The sequence below is a fragment of the Tursiops truncatus genome, chromosome 14 (assembly GCF_011762595.2).
Source record: "Tursiops truncatus isolate mTurTru1 chromosome 14, mTurTru1.mat.Y, whole genome shotgun sequence".
Classification (NCBI taxonomy): domain Eukaryota; kingdom Metazoa; phylum Chordata; class Mammalia; order Artiodactyla; family Delphinidae; genus Tursiops; species Tursiops truncatus.
Genome location: NC_047047.1, coordinates 67,883,309 through 67,905,958, shown reverse-complemented (window position 1 = coordinate 67,905,958; position 22,650 = coordinate 67,883,309). Strand labels below are relative to the sequence as shown.

Sequence of the window (22,650 nt, the reverse complement as noted above, 5' to 3'; positions counted from 1 at the left end):
TCTTCCCCAATTTCCTCATCTGTCAAATGGTGCCAATTCTGCCTGGTCATAGAATCATCATGAGGATAAAATCACAATATGGAAAATGACCAGCGTGATGCCCAGTGTGTACTAGGTTCTCAATAAATGGTAATTATTAATATTTTCAGGGGTGGGGAGCAGATACAGGATGATGGAGAAGATCTACCCTGAACTGCAGGAGGGCGTTCTAGTGGTTAGGCCCCAGGGAAAGGCTGAGCTCCCTTCCCCGGGTTGTCTGCAGCTGGCTGTGGCCTAGTGCTGTACTCTGCTGTGTCTCAGCACCATCTGGGAACACTGGGTAAACTGAATTCCTGCACTCCCAAGAGGACTGCCCAGTCCCGACCCTCTGCAGCCTGAGGTCAGGGCAGGCTGGACCAGTGGATCGATGGCCCAGAGGGATGGGTTCATTTGGTTCTTTATTGGTTTTCTGGGCCCTAAATCTGCCCTTCAACTTAGGGTCTCCCTGAACTGCACAGAAAGACCTGCCACCTACTGGGGCCAGGAAGGGGGCACAGAGGTGGTCGTTGTCCTGACACACACACCCTACCCTTTGGGGCATATGTTCTGGCACTGAGACTTGTAGGTGTGCAAACCTGTATCCTCAAGGTTTATATCTCATCATTCTCCAGCTGAACAGCATGAACCTCAAGCTCATTTGGGGTTTTCTTAGACTCCAGTGTTTCCCTTGGAAGCTCTTCTGCTCTCTCTCCAGTGTCCCTGGCTTCTACCTGTCCCCCAACCTCCCCTCCAGGGCCTGGGGCTTCTCTTGCAGCCTCTGCCTGTCCCCCAGCCTCCTGTACAGGTTCCAAGGACTCCCTTCTGGCCTCCACCTGTCCCCCAGCTTCTTCTCTGGGACCTGGGGCTTCATGTGCTTCTTGTCTTGACGGGCTTTTAGCCAACAGAGGCCGCCTCCCAACATCCTGTGGCTCTTGGGGCTCTTTGAGATCTGTGTGCCTCGGGGCCTCTCCGGGGAAGTTGACGAGCTCTGCAGGGGTCATGAGCCCATCCCCATTCAGGTCCTGGGTCTCCAGCACCTCATCCACTACCAGGATCACCTGTGGAAGGGTCTATAGTGACTGGAGATGCTCCCAGGAATCCTGACCCTCCCAACACCCCCCTGCATCCCTGCCACGCAGGCTTTGAGCCCTCCTTTCACAGGGGATTCACCAAAAGAGTCATGATGAAAAAAAACCAAAGCCCCAGGGAGCTGGGTCTTCTTCTGGGAGAAGGGCCCCCATCCAGCAGGGCTTACCGGGTTGGTGGTGAGAGAGTCGGAAGCTCCAGGGGCCAGAGTTGCTGTCAACATGGACAACAGCTCCAGGCCATCCAGCTGTCCACTCTGGTCGTAGTCATGGAGAGCAAAGAGGTAGAGGAGAACTAAGGAAGAGAGGCTGGATCAGAAGACGCATCAGGGGACAGGTGGATCAGGCAGGAGTCGCGGGATGGCCTGAGGTCAGTCCCAGCTCTGGCTGCCCTGGGCCTCCCGTCCACGGGCCCCATCGGCCCAGCCCCTCACCCTGCTCCCGGCTCATGTGCTCCGGCTCCTCTTCCATCCTCTCTAGTCCCTTTAGGTAGCTCTGCAGAAGTCTTGCAGAAAAGCGGAAAATCAGTCCACGAGAGGCCAGTCTGCAGCCCCAGGCCTGGCCCTCGGGTGCGCCCCACCCCAGCCTACTCACTGAAGTTGCTCCTGGCCTGGCTGGAAGGGGTTGGGTAGAGGTGGATGCTGCACTTCAGGGTCCAGCCTGGAGGAGGGAGGGAAGCACCGGCCTCGCAAAGGGCCTCCTCTGAGGGCCCAGCCTCACAGCCTTCCATCCCCAAGCTCCTGGTAGAGTTCTCCCCCCAGACCCAAAGGGAGCTGCTTCTCCAGGTCCCCAAAAACCTTGTGGGGAGGAGGCCATTCTGGCCTCCTCAGAAGCAGAACCTTACTCCCCAGACTCTGCCTTTGCAGATTCCTAGCTTAGATGGTAAGTGAAAATCCCAATAAAACATCTGGTTTGGTGGAGGTCAGAGGAAGCCGCACCTAGCAGACACAAGTTGGAGACCCAAGAAACCACCACAGTGGGCGGCAGGACAACATGCATCACGGCAACGCTTCCTCTGTGACGCTGGGAGGCGGGGGACAGGTCTCTGGCTGAGCCTGGTGGCACTGCCCAGTTTTATACAGACCCGATTTGCTCCATGACACAAAGTGGACTCTTTTTTACCCCAAGTTGAGGGCATATATGTTGGTTTTGTAGTTTCGATCTGCTCAGGGGCTTTTTGTCAGTCTTTAAAGCTCAACATTTGCTCGCAGTTCTGGGCAGGGATCCCTGTTGGCCCCAGTCAGTCCAGATGTGTGATGCCAGAGAGCTGGCAGGAGCTGCTACAGCAACTTTTGTCGCTGCTGCCAGCCCTTGCTGCTGTGGCTGTATCCGTCCCCCGACCCCACCCAGCATACCCACTGCATAATATTAAGACACAAAACCTCAAGAAAGATATTCAAATAAAATAGAAGTGATATGCTAATGATCTCTATTTCTTTGGCGCTTCCACCATAAGGTCTTGATAAGAGGACTGTAGCCCCTTCCCAAGCTTATAGCCTCACATCTCATTGGAAATGAGCTCCCGGTTTCCAAGTGAGTCCAGCAAACGTGTCGATGCCCACTTTGCAGAGGGCACTCTAACAGGCACGAGGCAGAAGCTGAGGTGGTGGGGATGATACAGAAGTCAGGGAGCGTACACCCAGTCTTCCGCCTCCCAGAGGGGCCCACAGCATACCTCTGATTCTCCAGAGACCCCCCTGCTCCCAGCCCACAGCCCTGCCCTCTGAATCCCGTTACCTTGTGGTGCCGTGTTTGGGAACAGCCTGACTCAGGGGCAGTAGCAGCAGCAGCACTGACGTTCTCATCGTCACAGGTAACATCCTTCCTGTAGCTGGAAGTAGGAAACGGGGTTAGGGAATCAGAGGGAAGCAGTGTCTGCCACAGAGGGGGGAATTGGTGGGTTAGACAGGAACGCCTCTCTCCCTGCCTCTACCTGCCACCCAGGTGACAGGACTCCTGTGCAGGGAGGAGCCACACACGGACATCAGGAACTTTGCTCAAAATAAACCTTATTCCGGATCCAGCATGTAAAGCGCATAACGCAGACTTGTGCTGGGGGAAGCTGTGCTGCGGGCAGGACTATCCCACTCTTGCCCTGCCAGTCCCCCAGGTGCTTGGAGAAGTGCAGTTTAAGCACATATGATGTAGTTCAGTCCACTCATTTTACGAGTGGAAACTAGTTCAGAGAGGATGAGAAAAAGGCCAAATTAGAAGTGCACAGAGTCACAAAAAGACCAAGCCTTAAACAGGGAGGGAAACAGATTGTTGGTTTGTATCTGTATTTGTATTTGTATAAAAACTCACTGAAGAACAAATCAAAAGAGACTAGACTCCTTGAAATAGGTCTACACTCAGGTAGGGCTTGAAAACACAACAAATCAGGGTCAATCCAACAGTGGTCCCAAGAATTGCTATTTATTAAACACAGGAAAACCAGATCCCAATAGAAAGGAAAAAAACAAAAACCTTCCTTTAGACCTACATTGTGCAGGCCCATTGGCAGCACATCACTTGATTAACTGAAAATAGTCCAACAGAGTGTCTATCAATGTGCAGAGCATGAAGCGTTCCAGTCAGTCCCAGGAGTGTGTGCATGATCGTGAGTTTCTGAGGAAGCGGAAGACCTCCAGAGCTGAGGCTGAGACCTCAAACTCATCTTTAGGAAGACAAATCATGAGGTGCTTGATGGTCTAGAGCAGAGGATCAGGAACCCTCTGAAATGGTACCCTACACTTTGGCTGGCATTGAATTTTCCTGGAGAAAGGTGTGTAGCTTTCAGCAGATTCTCAAAGAGTTCCATGACCCTGATAAGGTTCAGGACCACTGCAGGGGGAACATCAGCTTCCTAAGAGCTCTTCCTAGAGGCAGTGGGCAACTGGCCAACAGGTAGATACATGTGTAGCTGTGCAAATAGAGCTGCCTTGAGGAAGAAGCAGCACAACGTGGAAGTCCGCAAGAAGGTGAAGCTCCCGGGAGTCATAGAAACTGTCTCTGTTTTTCTAGACATACGTGGGCCCCAACAGATATAGTGAGTCTAAGACCTGCCGCAACCAAAAAAAAAAAAAAAAAAGCATCATGGAGGAGATAATAGGGGAAAAAAAAGAACCTAAAAAATAATTTAAAAGGAAGACAAATAGAAAGCATAAAATAAGATGGTAAAAATAGATCCAAGTAGGGCTTCCCTGGTGGCGCAGTGGTTGAGAGTCCGCCTGCCAATGCAGGAGACACGGGTTTGTGGCCCTGTCCGGGAAGATGTCACATGCCACGGAGCAGCTAGACCTGTGAGCCATGGCCGCTGAGCCTGCGCGTCCAGAGCTGTGCTCCGCAACGGGAGAGGCCACAACAGTGAGAGGCCCACGTACCACAGAAAAAAAAAAAAAGATCCAAGTATATCATAAATTGATAAACATAAATTGTATAAACTCATAAATTGTAATAAACATAAATTGTATAAACTCATCAGTTAAGAAATAGAGATTATCAAAAGGTACATAAAACAACATACAAGTTACATGCAATTTTCAAGAGATTAACCTAAAAAGTAAAGTCACAGAAAACAAAACGGTGGAAGAAGGATATATAAAGCAATACTAGAGGAAAGAAAGCTGGCAGAGTTTTATTGACATTAGAATAAATAGAATTTAAGGTGAAAAGCATTATTATAGATAAAAAAGTATCATGACAAAATGCACAAAAGTTTAATCCCCTAGGAAGATATAATGATTCTGAACCTGTATGTACCTAATAGCATAGCCTCAAAACACCTAAAACGAAAACTGGCATAACACTATCACCTGTTAGAATGACCAAAAATCCAGAACATTGACAATACCAAGTGCTGACAAGGATGTTGAGCAGCAGGAACTCTCATTCATTGATGGTGGGAGTGCAAAATGGTACAGTCGCTTTAGAAGACACTTAGGTGATTTCATTCCAGACTAAACATGTTCTTACCATACAATCCACCAATTAAACTCCTTGGTATTTACCCAAAGGAGCAGAAAACTCATGTCCACACAAAAACCTGCACGCAGATGTTTATAGCAGCTTTATTCACAATTGCCAAAATTTGGAAGCAACCAAGATACCCTTCGATAGGTGTATGGATAAAGAAATTGTGGTACATCCAGACAAAGAATATTATTCAGTGCTAAAAAGGAATGAACTATTCAGCCATGAAAAGACACGGAAGAATCTTAAATGCATATTACTAAGGGAAAGAAGCCGATCTGGAAAGGCTACACACTGTATGATTCCAATTGTATGACATTCTGGAAAAAGCAAAACTACGGAGACAGTAAAAAGATCAGTGGTTGCCAGGGACTGGGCATGAAAGGGATGAATAGGTGAAGCACAGAGGATTTTCAGGGCAGTGAAAATACTCTATATGATATTATAATGATAGAGACGTGTCATTATAGATTTGTTCAAACCCAAACGACACCAAGAGTGAACCCTAAGGTAAACTATGGACTTTGGATGATTACGATGTGTCAGTATAGGTTCATCAGTTCATCCTGTACCCCTCTGGTGGGGCACGTTGATAATGGATGAGGCTGTGCATGTGTGGGGCGGGACGTATATGGGAAACCTCTCAATTTTGCTGTGAACCTAAAACTATTCTAAAACAAATAAATTCTTTAAAAAAAACTGGCATAAACACAATCAGGAAAATCGAATCTGCCATTATGGTGGGAGAATTTAACATACCTCATACAGTATTTGAAAGATTAAGCAGACTAAAAATTAGTAAGAATGTAGACGATTGAATAAAATATTTTCTAAGCCTGAGCTAATGAACAAATAGAGAACCCAACTCCAGTCACTTAGCAAATACATTTTCTTCTCAACACATGTGGAATATTTATAAAAACTGACAAGCAATAGGCCAAAGAATATGGCTCAGCAAATATTAAAGAATCAGTCTCATACTGTTACATGACTAAATGCAATTGTATTAGGAATCAATAACAAAAATGATGTAAAAATCTCATTTATATGAAAAATTTAAAAGGTACACTTACATATGGGTCAAAGAAGGATATCATAATGGAAACTGTTGAATACTGAGGATTGTATAATACTGGGAAAACATACATAAAACAAGGTATGTAGCTAAAACAGTATTAAAGGGGAAGTGGGTTGGGGAATTCCCTGGTGGTCAAGTCGTTAGAACTCGGCGCTTTCACTGCCCAGGGCCCAGGTTCAATCCCTGGTCAGGGAACTAAGATCCCACAAGCCGGGACTTCCCTGGTGGCGCAGTGGTTAAGAATCCGCCTGCCAATGCAGGGCACACGGGTGAGAGCCCTGGTCCGGGAAGATCCCACATGCTGTGGAGCAACTAAGCCTGTGCATCACAACTACTAAGCCTGAGCTCTAGAGCCTGTGAGCCACAACTGCTGAGCCCACACACTGCAACTAGTGAGCCCACATGCCACAACTACTGAGCCTGTGTGCTGCAACTACTGAAGCCCACGCGCCTAGAGCCCATGCTCCGCAACAGGAGAAGCCACCGCAATGAGAAGCCCTCACACCACAACAAAGAGTAGCCCTCACTCGCCACAACTAGAGAAAGCCCACACGCAACAAAGAAAACCCAATGCAGTCAAAAATAAAAAATAAATAAATAAATTTTTTTAAAAAAAGAGAGAAAAGATAAAACTTTTTTTTTAAAAAAAAAGATCCCACAAGGTGTGTGGTGCAGGGGTGGGGGGAATATATATATACACACATATATATACATACATACATATATATATATATATGTATGTATAGGAGAATTGGGTTGACTTAAAAACTTATATTAGAAGAAAGGCCAAAAGCTAATGAGTTAAGCTTCCAACTCAAGAAGCTAGTAAAAGAGAATAAACTTAAAGAAACTAAAAGAAATGAATAATAAAAGATAGAAGAAATTTAAAATATAATAGCAGCAATAAAGTCAAACTAGTGTTTCTTTAAAAGAACTAATGAACTACAAAACCCCTGACAATTTTCATTAAGAACAAAGAGAAAAGGCACAAATAAACAATATTAGGAATTAAAAGGGGACATAATTACAGGAATAGAAGAAATTTGCAAACTTGGCAGATATAGCCATTTTCCCAGAAAAACTTAACAGTAAAACTGACATCAAAATAAATAGTAAATTTTAATAGTCCTATAACCACTGAAGAAATTGAATCAGTGAGTATTAACCTATATTGTTTGAGGAACTATAGACGTGAACTATTTCTGGAGAGTAATCTGCAAATGTGTATTAACTGCCGTAAAACCCCTACCCAACAATATCATCCTGGGGATTACGTAAGGAAAAACACAAACAGAAAAGAAATTATAAGGATATTTATAGCTGTGCTATTAATATTAGTCAAAGAACTGTTAACACCTGTAACATTTAGGCAATGATTAAGCAAATCCTATTATGTGACAGAGCCATTAAAAATGATAAATATTTCATGGGACTTCCCTGGTGGTCCAATGGGTAAGACTCTAAGCTCCCAATGCAGGGGGCCTAGGTTCGATCCCTGGTCGGGGAACTAGATTCTGCATGCATGCCTTAACTAGGAGTCTGCATGCCGCAACTAAGGAGACCGCATGCTGCAACTAAAAGATTCCTGAATGTTGCAACTAAAGATCCTGCATGCCACAACAAAGATCCCGCATGCCGCAGTTAAGACCCAGCGCAGCCAAAATAAATAAATTAATATTTTTTTAAATGATAAATATTTCAAATTCATGTTTTAAAGGAAAAAATTGACAGATTTGAGCATATCAAAAGTTTAAACTTCTGTATTATGAAAGACACTATGAATCAAGTTCAAGAAGACAAGTGATGGAGGACTGGAGGGAACAGGGTTCAAGGCTATTTGGATTTTCAGCAGGGTGGAGTTCACCACCCCTACCCCCAGCAGAGGCTTGGAGACAGAAATCTCCGTAGAGACCCCATGGAGACTGAGTGGAAATCCAAGAATGGCAGAGTTATGTGCCTAACCCGTGAGGATTAGAGAGAAGGCCCTGCCCACAGTGTTCTTGGCGGTTAGGAAGCAATGGCTTAGAGAGGGTCTAGGCAAGTGGACAGGAGGGCTGCCTCACCCAGTTCTTGGTATCCAGCATGCTGCTGGTTTAAAGAGAGGGGTCTGAGGGCTCCAGGCTCTAAGGTGGAAGGAGGGGCACGAAATGACTGAGAGGGCCAGCTGGCCAGAAGAGGCCAAAAGGAGAAGGCCAGAAGATATAGACCCAGGACTGGATGCCGCAGAGGACAACATGGGAAGTACCAGTCGAAGTCAAGACCTTGAGTGACAAGGACCAGGAAGGCGAGCCTTTGTAGGGAAGGCAAGTGTAAATATAAGTTTATAGAGTAGGGCTAATGGTACTCATTTCTTCAATATTTATTGGGCACCTACTATATGTGAGGCACTATTTTATAAGTAAGATGATAATATTAGGTAAAATTACCTATTATTTTTCCTCCTTAAAGTTTACATATTTATGTAAGTAGGAAATGATACAAATGTTAGAGCAATGATGAAGAGAAAAACAGAGAAACACAGAATTGCTAAGGAGTAGGTGGCATAGCCCAAAGTTTAAGGGTATGGGCCCTAATCTCTGGCTGCCTAAATTCAAATCCAGGCTCTGCAGCTCACTAGCTGTGTGCCTCCTGTGTTTCAGAACCTCTGTCTGTTAACATGAGGTTGATGAGAGCACCTCTTGGGGTGTGGTGAGGATTGAATGAGACAAGACGTGTAAAGCGCAGTGCCTGGTTATACGATAAGGCATCTTCCTTCCAGAAGCTTTTCTGGATTGCTCTGTGGTAGCTTCACACCATCCTGGTCTTCCCACCTGGATACCCTCCAATTGCTTTCTCCTCCCATCTGTTAACTGCCAGGACCTAGGCTAACAGGAGGCACAGGAGTAATTTAAATCCCTCAGAGCTGTCAAAACCTATTATCCAGACGTAATGTGTTATCATCACTAGGAGTTGCCTTTTAAAAGAGGACATTTGGAAACAACAAAGAATGACTCTGGTGGTAGCAGTTCAGGGATAGAGGGGAAACACCTATCGGATCCCACTAATCCAGTCACTCATTAGGCCAACTGTGCTGCTTTGAAAAACATCTACCAATTCTTTCTTGTGGGAAGTAGCTGGAGTTAAATTTGCCTTTCCTTGTATATGATCTGGACTCAGCGACTCACTTCAAACAAATAGCAGAAATGACACCATGGGACCTCCAAGTCTGAGTCATAAAAGGCAACACGGTTTATGCCTGTTTCTGGTTCTCTCTCTCCCTCTCTTGACATGCAGATATGCTTCTCTGGAGCTCTGAACCGCCAAGGAAGAAGTCTGCCACGCTGAAAAGACCATGTGGAGAGAGCACATAGGGACAGGGATGCTTGAGGAGCCCCAGTTGCTCTAGCCTCCAGCTGCTCGCTTCCCCACCCAAGGGCCAGGCAGGTGAGAGAGCAAACCTGTAGATCATTCCAAGCCCCAGCCTTCGAGCTGCCCCAGCCAACACTGATGGAGCAGAACTGAGCTTGCCTTCTCTGCCCTACCCGGAATGTACACTCATAGGCAAAGTCAATGTTATTGTTTTCAGCCACTGAGTCTTGAGGTGATTTGTCAGGTTGTCATAATGATTGGAACTGCCTTCTTGGCAGTCACACAGGGCCCTGCTCTCAAAAGGGCCCTGGGCTTAGTCTAATGCTCTGCTGTCTCTGTCTTGAAATTCTTAATCTTATTTTTGCACTGAGCCCTGAAAAGTAAGACCTGGTCCTGAACCTGCCCACATGAATTACTCTTACTCTCCCCCTCTTGGTCCTATGTCCCATGTGTGCAACTATTCAGCATGTGCAGTGGACAGAGGACAGAGCTATGGAACCAGCCAGACCTAGGTTCAAATCCCAGCTCCACCACAGACTGTCCCCGTGACCTCGGGTAGGTTAATTACCCTCACTAAACTTATCTGCATAATGGAGATAATAATAGTACTTACGTCACAGAGTTACAGTGAATACTAAGTGGATAATGAACTACTCATTGCACAAGGAGTCTATTATTCTTGTCCCTGCCTCTGCTATCTTTTCGATTTAAAGAACCCTCCATACGTAGAGTACTCTTCCTTTGCTGGAACTCCACTGCTCCAAAACCTTCAATGGCTCCCTATTTCTATTACAGTCCAGAGTCTTCACCTGGACATTTAAGGCCTTCTACAATCAGATATCAAGTTACCATTTTAGACTCATCTTCCAGTGCTCCATTATACTAATGCTCTGCTTCAGACAGAGGGGTTACTGGAGTCTGCGAAATACTCTTCATTTTCACTTTGCAGTGCTTTTGCCCAAGCTGTCCCACCCTTTACCTGGAACACCCTGCGCTCTCCTGACAACCCTAGCACTCTGGTTTCAGTCCACTTCAGAAACAAATAATTGCACGTGAACTTTTAGTGTCATCTCAGTAATATTCTCCTCAGTCATGCTTCCAAACATGGCACCTTTAGTACAGGTAACTCACCTCTATTATTTAAAGGAAGTCAGGCTAAGGCACCTCAAGTAATGTGTAATGAGGTTGGTGTAATGTGATTGCTTCACACTTTCACATTTCTCACTACAGTATTTACAAAAGCTTTTATAAGCAACAGAAATAGAGCAGCTATTGAACAACTGCCTGTCAAATAAAAACGTTCCTCATCATTTTCTATAACGTGCATAAACATAATTTACCCTAATGACCACAGAAAAGCCACCACAACCGCTAGAGTTGTGATATAATTCAATAAAGTTATTCACATCACACACACACACACACACTCACAATGATCCTCTAGCCTCTGATTTCTTCAAGTCTTTGCACCAGTGCCTGGGAGGAAAGCCTGGCCTTGCAGTTAGACCTCTGATCAAATCCAGCCTCTCACAGTACTAACAGTGTGATCTCAGCAGGTGTCTCCGTGTCTCTGAGCTCTGGGATCTTCACTTTAAAAAATGAGGATAGTGGTATCTATCTTGTAGGGGCTTGGGGAGGATGCAATGGAATAATGTAGGTTGAGTGCATGGCAGTGAGTAGATGCTCCCTGAGTATTTCAGAGACTCTAGGATGTGGCGGGGCCTTTTCTCTTGCTTGACTTCCCATCCAGTGCAAAACTGCTTGCACAGCATGCCTGTCAGTGGCCATCAGCCTCCACTGGACTTTCCAGGACAGGAGCCTACCACCCACAGGGCACGCATTCCATTTCTGCCTAATTCGAACTGTCAGAAGTAATTCTGAGCTCAATCCTCTCTCTCCCTTAACTTATCTCTCCAGGGCCGCCTGTGACTCCCAGCACCTCCCACCCGCCGGCGCAAGAGAAGAGGCACTGGCTATACAGCCAAATGGGTCCCACACCTGAGAGCTGGGCTCCCCCTGCCACTTCTAGCTGGGTGATAACCTCGGCCCCTCTCCGGTCCCCCTTTTCCTCCGCTGTCAAATGAGGATGAAACTCCTGCCAGCCTCCCCTCCCCCCGGGACTGTCAAGAGCAACGAATGAGACACCGGAGGGAAAAGCCCTTGGGGGACCGTGAACCCCCCTCATCACAGCGAGGGAGCTCAGGCCTTGCTTTCTAGGCCCTCCCTCTACGTGCTCTCAGGGGTAACCTCGGAGAGGCGCCCAGAGGCGAGAGCCAGCGCTCCGGCGGCGTCCGAGCCGCAGGGGATGCGGAGGGACTGCGCCTTCAGCCTCCGACCTGGAGGCCAGGAGACGCCTCTGCCCGCGGTCCCGCCCCGCGGCGCCCAGTATTCCCGGCTGCCCGCGGCGGGGTCCCCGGCCCCCAGCCCGCCAGCCCCGGGCGGGGATCGCACCCACCTGCGGCGGCGCGGCGCGGCTCTGGCCGGGTCCGGCTGGGTCGTCGCTCGAGGCTGTGCGCCGCCGCGGCCGCCGCGCCTCGGCTCCCGCCGCCCGGCCCTCCCCCGGGCCGCTCCACGTGGCTGCTCCACGTAGCCCTCCCGGCTGCGGCCGCCGCCCTGGCCCGGGCAGAGTCCGGAGCGCCAGCGCCGTGGCCTGGGTCTCCGCCCCGCCCCGCCTGGCCCGCAGACCCCGGCCCTCTGCGGCCCGCACCGGGCGAGGGAGAGCGTGTGCGTGAGTGTGTGCGTACAGACAACTAGAGAGAGAGAGGCAAAGAGACAGATGATGAAGCTGGTGCGTAACGAGAAGCACGTTTAACTGGGCGCTCACTCCCTGCTGGGCCCCAGATGTGTGTGACAAGATAGAATGTGACTTACTGTTAGCCTGTGATTGTGGCTGGTGTATGTGGCTGCGTGGATGAGACCTGTGGCACGGTAGGGGGTGTATCCAGCATGGCGGCACTTGAGAGAGTATGGCCAATGCGGGGCTGTCCGGGTGTGTGGCCGTACAGGATGTGAGTGGTGTGTCTGTTGGGGTATCTGGCTGAACTCCTCCTGAGTTGTGATGCTCAAGTGACACCCGTGACTGTCGGTGTCCGGTGAGGGTATCACTGTGTGACTGTGACTGCACAGCACTGAGAAGTGGCTCCATCGGAGCCATGGTGGGGGAGGGGGGGCCTGGGAAAGTATCAGCTTAAGGGTGACAGTGGCAGCCGTTTGCCAGCACAGCGTTGCAGTGTGTGGCTATAGCTTCGTGGTCAAAACGCAGTGTCACCAATTTTCTCAGAGCAGCCAGTTCCTCCACCCAGGCTTCAGACTACTTCCTCACCCACTGGCTCAAAGACTTAGTTCTTTGAGTGCACGACTTCTTATCTCTCTGGAATCTTCAACTTCTCCCTCCCCATCAGCTCCTTCCCATCAGCATCCATCCACAACAACAAACTGACTCTCATCAAAGTCACCCTGTCCTCCTTCCTGTGGTGGGCAGGTGGATACTGCTGGACACTACCTCCCTGGGTCATGGTATCATTGGTTTCGGCAATACCATTCCTCTCTCTTTAGTCATTTTTTCTTAGTTTCTTCCTGTGTCGGAGTTCCTCTGGGCTCTCTCCTCATGCCCCATCTGCTCATGTGTTCTTCCATTCACGTAGCTTCCATCACTATCTCTTATGGGTTGAACTGTGTCCCTCAAAAATTCATATGTTGAAGTCCTAACCCCCCAATACCTCAGAATGTGACTTTATTTGGAAATAGGGTAGTTGCAGATATAATTAGTGAAGATGAGGTCATACTGGCGTAGAACCTAATCCGATATGACTGGTGTTCATATAAAAATGGGAATTTGGAGACACACACACACACACACACACACACACACACACACACACACACACGGAGAACAGCATGTGAAGATGCGGCAGAGATTGGAGTGAAGCTTCTACATACCAAGGAATGCTGAAGATTTTCAGCAAACCACCAGAAGCTAGAAGAGATGTATGGAACAAGTTCTTCCTCACTGCTCTCAGATGGTACCAATCCTGCTGACACCTTGATCTTGGACTTCCAGTTTCCAGAACTGTGAAACAATAAATTTCTGTTGTTCAGGACAACCAGTTTGCAGCACTTTGTTATGGCAACCCTGCAAGCTAATATATCATCTAAATGCTGATAACTACCATATCTCAAATTCCAATCTCTGAGCCCCAGGCCACTTCAGGAACTGAACAGCCTACTGATTTGTGCCGGATCTTAATTTTTAAAGGTGACTGAGTGACAACACAGAGAGGTCAATGCCACTGAAAGAAGAGTTTAATGTTACAGTTCCCTCAGGAAGAAGAGGCACAGCTCACCACACAGGACCACAGAGGGAAGCACCAGGGTAGGTCAGAAGGCAGAAAGGAGCAAGGGGAAGGCAGAGGCCACAGCTTTTATTAAACTAGAAAAGCAAGACGAGGCAGGTTAAACAGTTTAGGGTTGGCTAGTTTTAATAACTTCAGAGAGCTTTGGGGCATAGGGGCTGTCTCTAGTTGACTGGTCCCTGATCCTGGGTTTATCTAGGAAAGGGAAAATATTGGTTTGGTGTGTGAGAGTTGGATAAAGGAAGTGGTTCAGAGTATGGCCCCTGGATTGCAGGGGAGATGTGAACAACTTTGGCTGTTAGTTTGGTCCTGTGATTAATGGATGCCAAAGAGACAAATTCAGAATCTAAGAAAACACAATTAGAACACCTACCAGCACCCCAGACGTGTCTGAATCAGAATGCATCATCTTCCTCCTCAAAACTTCCCCTCCCCGCCGCTTCTCTATCCCAATGTTACCACCATGCATCCCTGAATCTATGCAGTCAGAAAACGGGGTCGTCCATGATTCCTCCTTCTTCCCCCACCTCCAACCTACTACCAAGTCCTATCAGTTCTGCCTCCTATCTTAAAGATCTTCACTCCTCTCCTGAGCTTTCCCCCAGTCCAGGCAGCCCTGGTCCACGCCAAATTTCCATTAACCGCCTCCTAATTAGCCTGCTTTTCATCCCCCTTCAATTCATTCTCAAAGTAGCCGGAATGATTCTTCTGAAATATAACTCTGATCATGTCGCCCACCCCTTCTTAAAACTCTGATGGCTTTCCTCCACCCTTAGGATAAAGCCTAACATCCTTTATGCAGCTGCCCACAACCTGATTCTTGACCATCTCACATGCTTCAGCAACACCAAATTTCTTTTGGTTCCTTTAAGAAGTCTCTCACATCCAGGCTTTTGCTTGTGCTCTCCCCTCTCCTGGAACAATTACTCTCTCCCCTCCTCCACCTTGTCTTGGAAACTACTACTTATTTTTTGATTTCGCCTTAAATGTATTGTCATTTAATATCTGGGTGTGCTTTCTCTGATCCATGGAGTCTGGGCACCCTCCCCGGGGCTCCCACTGCAGTCAGTACTTCCCTTATCTACCACCATGCTCTGTTGCAGGGGTTCAACCCTGATTACACATTTGAGTCTTCCAGAGAGATTTTAAGTTGTTATTAATACTTAGGCTCCTCTCTAGACCAACCATAACAGCGGGTAGGGCCTGGGCACCGCTAGTTTTAGAAACTCACAGATAATTCCAATCTTCAGTCAAGGTTGAGTCATTGCTCTAGTAGATTACTTACTTGTTTCCATATCCCAGTGAAGACAGGAACAGCATCCCAAGTGCCTGGTACACAGTGGGTGATGAGTAAGTATCTATTGTACTTGTGACAGGGATTGTATGAGGCAGCGTAGAGTGACACTGGACGAGTGGCTTTAACCCATGTGTGTGTGACTCTGTGCGGAATGGCACTCACTCAAGTAGCTGAAACTTGACTACGTGACACTGTGGCGTGTCGGTGTGAATGATCGTGTCCAGTGTGTGAGGGCCACTGTCAATGACTGAACACTACGGGAGTGGAGTGGTGTGAGCACGTCAGTGGCTGTGCCCTGTGTGTGACTGACTGAGAGGCTGGGGGGCTCTGGCCAGGCTGTCAGACTCGCCGCTCCGGGGCAGGGTTTGAGGAAGACGGAGCTGGAGCTGCCTCTCAAGATGGCGGCTGCGGGGAAGGCCGCTAGTCCTTACGAGAGGCCGCAGGGCCGGTGATCGCGAAGCGGAGGCAGGAGCCGTAGAGGCCGTTCGCAAGACACTGAGGTCAGCTCCGCGCAGACTGCCCAGGCGCGGTACACACACCCGCTCGACGTCCTAGCACCGCCCTAGCACCGCCCTCGCCACGCCCGCCGCCGGGAGCACGGGCGGTGGGCGGGGCCTGGGTCCCCGAATCGCCGGGCAGTGCGGGCGGAACCCGCACAGGCTGTCCAATGGCGTGTAACGGGCGGGGCCCAGCGCGCACCTGCGGGCCCACTAATCGAAGCTCAGGTGTCAGAGCCGGTCAAGAACTTGGGAGTGGAGACTCAGCAACGCGAGAGGCTGAGCTCCTCCCTGGGCCCCCAAGATGACACCTGGACAGAATCATTCTCTCTGCTTTTGGGACTAGGCGGTGCCCTCTACTTGGGCTACTACTGGGCATGGGTGGCCCCGGTGGGTGCGGGTCCAGAGCTCTCTCCGGCGGGTGTAGGTAACTCGAGTCTGAGGGCAGCTTCCAGCCGGGGCTCGAGCCCTTTGTGGAGGCTGGCTGGGTGGGGTCTCCTGGCCCAGGTGAAATTTGACGCCACAGCCCCACCACCACTCCGGCCCCGCGCTCCAGCCAGGCTCAGCTTTGCTACTATCACCTAACGGAGAGTCGGTTCTTTGCCTGCCTGGATTCTCTGCATCCCGCGTACTCCCCATGCCAGCTGGGCCTTTCAGTCATCGGAGGGGTGCTGCTGCCGATGATGTGGACAGACACTTGCAGAAAAGCGGGGTGGAAGGCATCCTGAGCTGTCAGGGAGATACGCACACTATCTTTTTCTTTTTAGGCAGTCTAGATGAGCTTCTCATTAGCTGCTCTGAATGAAGGAACCAGTTGGTGGTGTGGTGGCTAACTCCCACCATCATCCCATCAGCTTAGTAGGACCTTGCTTGTCTTAAGGACTGGCAGAGGTTCCCCGCCTAGCTCAGGACTAATGGATAACCCTAACTGTCCTTGCTGATTCAGCCCTGTTTTAAGTTCTAGGCTCTCCATGTAGAGTGCAATGGAAAAATCCGAAGAGGATGATTTTGATGAACTTGGAAATTTTATTCTCACTGAAATTTATGTAATTTACATAGCCACAAAAATCTAAATCTTTTAATTTTCATTAAACTCGGTTCTAAGTAGCTGAGTCTAACAAGAAACCTATTGATTCAAGCCCTTTAAAATGATCTATAGGGAAATTTAATGTTACCTCAACTTTTCTGTATTTTCAGAGCTTTATACATCCTATGTATTGTTTACAGAATACATTTGCCTTAGTAAAACAATTTTAAAAACCCAAACCTCACAATACCCTATAAACCTTACCTTATATGCCTGATTTGGAAAGTCAGTCATTTCAGAACAGAGCTGTCCTGAACTAAACATTTTCCTTTGCTTACAACCAGCCACAGAGAAGTCAGAGACCTCTGCCACTTTATACTCCAAATCCTTCTTTGATTTCCAAATACTGGTTTAAATGCAGAGAAAGTGTCATTCTGGACACTCTGAGGACATGCAGTTTGGATTGTCCAGCATGGTAATGGATTGGAATTGATTCATCCACAGTGACTAATGGCATTTAAATAATTAATTCTCAGGGATAAGTCAAGAAACACTTCACTAGAATTAAAATGAAACTAACCCACATACATCAAACCTGTGATTTATTGGCACCTTGTTCTACACAACTGAGCTGTTTGACCAAGGATTTAATAAACTGATAACTCAAAATCTTGGCAACTAGGAGGTATTATAGTAAAGTGACTAAGAGCACAAACTCTTAGTTTCAATCCCAGCTCCACTGCTACCTAGCTTTGGCACATTTTGTGACCTTTGACAACTTACTCAATATTCAAACACGTTCCCACAGGGGGATCACAGTACCTATCTCAAAGAGCTATTGTGAAGGTTATAAGATATAATCATGTAAAATGCTTAGCACAATACCTGGCACATAAGGAGCACGCAACAAATCTTACTAGTATTGGTGGTAATATCATAATTATTTTTTACACTTTTTAATAGAAGTATAGTTGACTTACAATGTTGTGTTAATTTCTGCTGTACAGCAAAGTGATTCAGTTACACAATTTATATACAATCTTTTTAAATATTCTTTTCCATTATGGTTTATCATAGGATATTGAATATAGTTCTCTGTGCTATACAGTAGGTCCTTGTTGTTTATCCATCCTGTATATAAAAGTTTACAACTGTTAACCCCAGCCTCCCAGTCCATCCCTCCCCCAACCCCCTCCCCCTTGGCAACCACAAGTCTGTCCTCTATATCCGAGTCTGTTTCTGTTTCGTAGATAGGTTTGTTTGTGTTATATTTTAGATTCCACATATAAGTGATATCATATGGTATTTGTCTTTTTCTGACTTCACTTAGTATGGTAATATCTAGTTGCATCCATGTTGCTGCAAATGTGTGTGTGTGTGTGTGTGTGTGTTTTTTAACGGCTGAGTAGTAGTCCATTGTATATATGTACCACATCTTCTTTATCCATTCCCCTGTCAATGGACATTTAGGTTGTTTCCATGTCTTGGCTATTATGAATAGTGCTGCTATGAACGTAGGGGTACACGTATCTTTTTGAATTAGAATTTTGTATGGATATATTTTGTATGGATTGCTGGATCATATGGTAATTCTATTTTTAGTTTTCTGAGGAACCCCCATACTGTTCTCCATAATGGCTGTACCAACTTACATTCCCACCAACAGTGTAGGAGAGTTCCCTTTTCTCCATATCCTCTCCAGCATTTGTTATTTGTAGCGTTTTTAATGATGGCCATTCGGACTGGTGTGGGTTGTTACCTCACTGTAGTTTTGATTTGCATTTTGCTATTAGAGTCATTGAGCATCTTTTCATGTGCCTATTAGCCATTTATATTTCTTCTTTGGAGAAATGTCTATTTAGGTCTTCTGCCCATTTTTTTCTTTTTTCTTTTTTTTCTGCCCATTTTTCGATTGGGTTGTTTATTTTTGTTGTTGTTGAGCTGTATGAACTGTTTGTATATTTTAGAAATTAAGCCCTTGTTGGTCTCATTGTTTGCAAATATTTTCTCCCATTCTGTAGGTTGACTTTTCATTTTATGGTTTCCTTTGCTGTGCAAAAGCTTGATTAGAAAAAGCTTGACCTGCAAAAGCAGATGTAATCTTGATTAGGTCCTATTTGTTTATTTTTATTTCTATTGCCTTGGGAGGCTGACCTAAGAAAATATTGGTACAATTTATGTCAGAGAATATTTTGCCTAGTATCATAATTATTATTCCACTTTGCCTTTTGCTAGCTGTGTGACTTTGGGCAAACAACTTAACCTGTCATAGTTTCTTATAATAAGGTTGGGTTTAGCCTAGTGCCAGCAAATAGCATACAATGAATCACAGGTGTTATTATTCCAGGGCTTAAGGCCCAGGGTACGAGTCACAACAGTCACAGTACCAACCTGGCCTCTCTAGTTCATAATTTACGTAGCCCCTTTTGACTGCAAGAAGAAATAGGAATTGGTCCTTGGGTCCCTTTAGGCCTGCAACAGAAATGCAATTTCTATTTCTTGAGTCTGAGGCCTTCTGTCTTTGTACAGCATACTCCCCCTTCATAAGCCTTCTCTGTGGCTGGGCCCTCTCATTCACCTGATGTGTATCCAGAGAACCAAGCAGAGAGGTTGAAAGATAGGGCTAAGTGCCCAATGACCTCATCTGGCCCACCATCCTATCCCTGTTACCTTCCTCCTGGCTGGCATGAAGAAAGAGAAAATCTGTTCCCATTGGGACTATTCCTCCTTTAGAGCATGGTCTAACAGCAGGGGCTGTTAGGTAAGAAAATGAGGTGGTGCGGTACAAAGAAGCCCTTCAGCAGCGAGCACATGCAACAGGGAATGGGAATATGCAACAATGGAATGCTAAAATCAGAAGGAGCCAGCGTGACCGGAGCTAGTTTTGAGACGAGAGTGTGGATAATTCAACTGGCAGAAGTGTAGACAATTCAAAAGGCAAAAGTCACAGATTAAATGGTGCTGCATTTCTTCAGCCTCTGTCCAGGATCCCAACCTTTCCTGCAGATCAGCTGGGCAACTTATATTACCTACTCTCTCCAAAATGGGTTTGGGGCATGGATAGGTTGAGTGTGGAAGTCGGTTCAGGGGCAATTCTGGAGAGGTGACACTCTAGGACTGGAGTTGGGGCCCTAGTGGGACTATCTTAACAGAGGTGACTTGACCATTCCAGACTGAGGTATGCTAGATTTCTCACGCCCAAAGCAGTGCCCTGCAGGCTGGCCTCTGGAAAGGGGTCACTCCAGTATCAGGTACCTCACTGGCTTGGTGCAAAAATCAGGGCAGTGAGGCACATTGTGTTGTGTGACTAGAGGCCACAACTGGTGACTGGGTCCCAGTTTCTGGCCTTCCTGGAGCGACACTGTCCAGTCACTGTGGAGACTTTCTACCCTACGCTCTGGTGTTTTGAGGGGCGGCTACAAACCATCTTCAGAGTCTTACTGCAGTCTCCGCCTGTAGCCCCTTACTCAAGGTAAGAAGGGACAGATGGGGGTGAACACGAAGCTGCAAGTACAGGGGAATCCTACTCGTGTACCTCTTTTAAAATGGGGGTAACCTTTGACCCATCTACCTCAGTGTGCTAAGGGTAACCAGAGTGGCTATATGGAAAGGCTATGTAATTGCACAACCATGAGGTAATACTCAAATCTTTTATGTCCCATTATACCTCGTTACAGTCTTAATGTTTTGCATAATGCATGCCCTCAAATGATGCTGGTAACTTGTGGGAGTTGTTTGGGGAGGGAGAGGGCGTAAAATCTTTCGAAGTACATGGAGTTCCTAATAGTAACTTTCTGTGCCCTTTTCTCCAAAACCACAGGGAAGTTCTCGAAACCCCGGATAGCGGACAGCTCCTCCTAGACTGGGCCAGCAGCCTAACAGCAGTCAATATCCTGACCCTACCACCCAGCCATTGTTATTGCTGCTTCCTGGTATCACGGGCAGTAGTTAGGAGACATATATCTTGCACTAGTTGACCAAGCTTTGGAGGATGGCTATAGGTAAGGATGGACACAGCCCAGCAGAATTGGGTGGTGTCTGATAACTTAGAATTGTGTGCTGGGGGTGGGGGGAGGGTCAATTCAGACCCTGCTATGGGGAGGAGGTACCATATGAAGGGCACCTTTTGACGGAGGCCTTTCTGAAACCTACCAAAAGGGGAGGAGCCCTTACGGAGGGTCTGCCTAACATGTACCTGTGTGTGCCCCAGGGCTATCGTATTTAATAACCGGGGCTGCCGTGGGGAAGAACTGCTGGCGAGTACCCTCCTTCCTCGTAGTGGCCCTTCACCCCGCTCCCTTCAGAGACCCTGGGCCCCAACCTACCTGTCTTCCATTTCTTGAGTCCTTTCACTTTTCTGCCTTCTGGTCAGGGCCTCCTTCCCTACCCAGTGATCCGGTTTGCCTCAGACCTACAGGGCCCTCTGTGCCAGCAACACTGAAGATCTGGAGACAGTCGTGAACCACATAAAGAGCCGCTACTTCCAAGCTCCACTGCTGGCTGTGGGCATCTCTCTCAGAGGGTCAAGGCTGCCTGCACTTAACCCAAAGGCCCAGTCTTCCTTTTTCTCTTTCCTCCTCCATGTTCTCTCCCGTTCTCCTGTTCCAACTCACCAATACAAACCCTTCTTTCATGGCCCCTGCGCCAATCCTGCAGGATATTAGCTGAACCACCTGGCTCGAATGGGACGGGCTGCGGGGTTGGTGGCAGCACTGACTCTACCTGCATGCTGGGATACCTCTGAGACCACCTGCTCCCTGGAGACCCCACTGAACTCACTGCTCTTCAGTCAGCACCTCACTGCTGGGCTCTGCCGAGCTGGGAACCGGTAGGGTCTTGACAAGTGGAAAAGGGAAGCAGACAGGGTAGGATGGCAGACATGCCAGGTTCTCCCAGTGCTCGGGTCAGTTCCCTATCTGATTTTCTCACTCGTGAGATAGGACAGAGGCTGGCTCTGGGTCAGGTCCAGGAGTAGAGCCAAAGCCCTATGTGTTCTTTTTTTTTAATTTTTCTTTTTGCTGCATTGGGTCTTCATTGCTGCGCGCAGGCTTTCTCTAGTTGCGGCGAGCGGGTACTATTCTTTGTTGTGGTGCACGGGCTTCGTTGAAGTGGCTTCTCTCATTGCGGAGCACAGGCTCTAGAGCGTGTGGGCTTCAGTAGTTGTGGCTCACAGGCTCTAGAGCACAGGCTCAGTAGTTGTGGCACGTGGGCTTAGTTGCTCCACGGCCTGTGGGATCTTCCTGGACCAGGGGGTCGAACCCGTGTCCCCTGCATTGGCAGGTGGATTCTTACCCACTGTGCCACCAGGGAAGTCCCATCCTATGTGTTCTTTTGCAGAAACAGAAAGGTGATGGAAAAGATGGTGAATGTAGACTTTGTGCTACAGGTAGAGTGTTTCAACTCTCCCCTCTCGGCCCAAAACTGTTCTTCCAACACCTTATTCCCTTTCCTCATCCTAGCCTATCCCACCCGCCACCACCTGCAGGCCCACACAATCCACCACTTTGATGAGCGCTACGCAACTGTGGTCTTCGGACATCAAGACTGTGCTGCCTATTACCGAGCAGCAAGCCCAAGAACCAAGGCAGATGCCATCCAGCTCCCTGTGCTCTGCCTCAATGCAGCTGATGACCCCTTCTCCCCGGTCCACAGCGAGCACCTGGGATCTGGACGCTTCAGGCCCCGGGGGAAATGGGCCATGCAAGTGCAAGCGGAAAGAGCCTGGGCTCTCAGCAGAGGCCAGGGCTCCTGACCTCCTCTCCAACGCCTCCTAGCCCTTCCCCTACAGGCTGCCCAACATTCTCCCCACGTTGCACTGCTCGTCACAGCTCGGGGTGGCCACATCGGCTTCCCGGAAGGACTGCTTCCCTGGCAGCACTGCTACGTGAGCCGCCTCATGCATCCGTATGCCAAAGCCATCTTCCAGCACCCAGCAGAGCTGCTCAGCCTCAGGGCACCCACTCCTCCTGAGGGAGGCAAAAGCTGACAAGAGTACCA

The 22,650-nt window shown here is 48.0% G+C and overlaps 2 protein-coding genes across 5 annotated transcripts; one reads left to right on the top strand and one right to left on the bottom strand.

Annotated features, from left to right (window-relative positions):
• Positions 1-109: 109 nt before the first annotated feature.
• CGREF1 (cell growth regulator with EF-hand domain 1) lies at positions 110-15,850 on the bottom strand. Of its 4 annotated transcripts, XM_073791518.1 has the most exons (7): positions 15,118-15,850; positions 13,420-13,549; positions 2,841-2,934; positions 1,698-1,763; positions 1,538-1,608; positions 1,274-1,398; positions 110-1,076 (listed from the first exon to the last, which is right to left on the bottom strand). In XM_073791518.1, the coding sequence occupies exons 3-7, from the start codon at positions 2,921-2,923 to the stop codon at positions 630-632; spliced, it is 792 nt and encodes a 263-aa protein (XP_073647619.1). In that variant the 5' UTR covers positions 2,924-2,934; positions 13,420-13,549; positions 15,118-15,850; the 3' UTR covers positions 110-629. The 4 variants fall into 4 exon arrangements, with proteins under 4 accessions (XP_073647619.1, XP_073647620.1, XP_004313527.1 ...); XM_073791519.1 differs by lacking the exon at positions 15,118-15,850 and having other exon boundaries at positions 13,420-13,581; XM_004313479.4 differs by lacking the exons at positions 13,420-13,549; positions 15,118-15,850 and adding an exon at positions 11,936-12,073.
• Positions 12,427-22,639, top strand: ABHD1 (abhydrolase domain containing 1). Its single transcript, XM_033838884.2, is given in 12 exon segments — positions 12,427-12,444; positions 15,696-16,016; positions 19,965-20,125; positions 20,474-20,528; positions 20,531-20,621; positions 20,624-20,654; positions 20,864-20,909; positions 21,063-21,188; positions 21,318-21,481; positions 21,991-22,039; positions 22,139-22,304; positions 22,428-22,639. Coding segments are annotated over 12 exon segments (1,440 nt in total).
• The last annotated feature ends 11 nt before the right edge of the window (positions 22,640-22,650 follow it).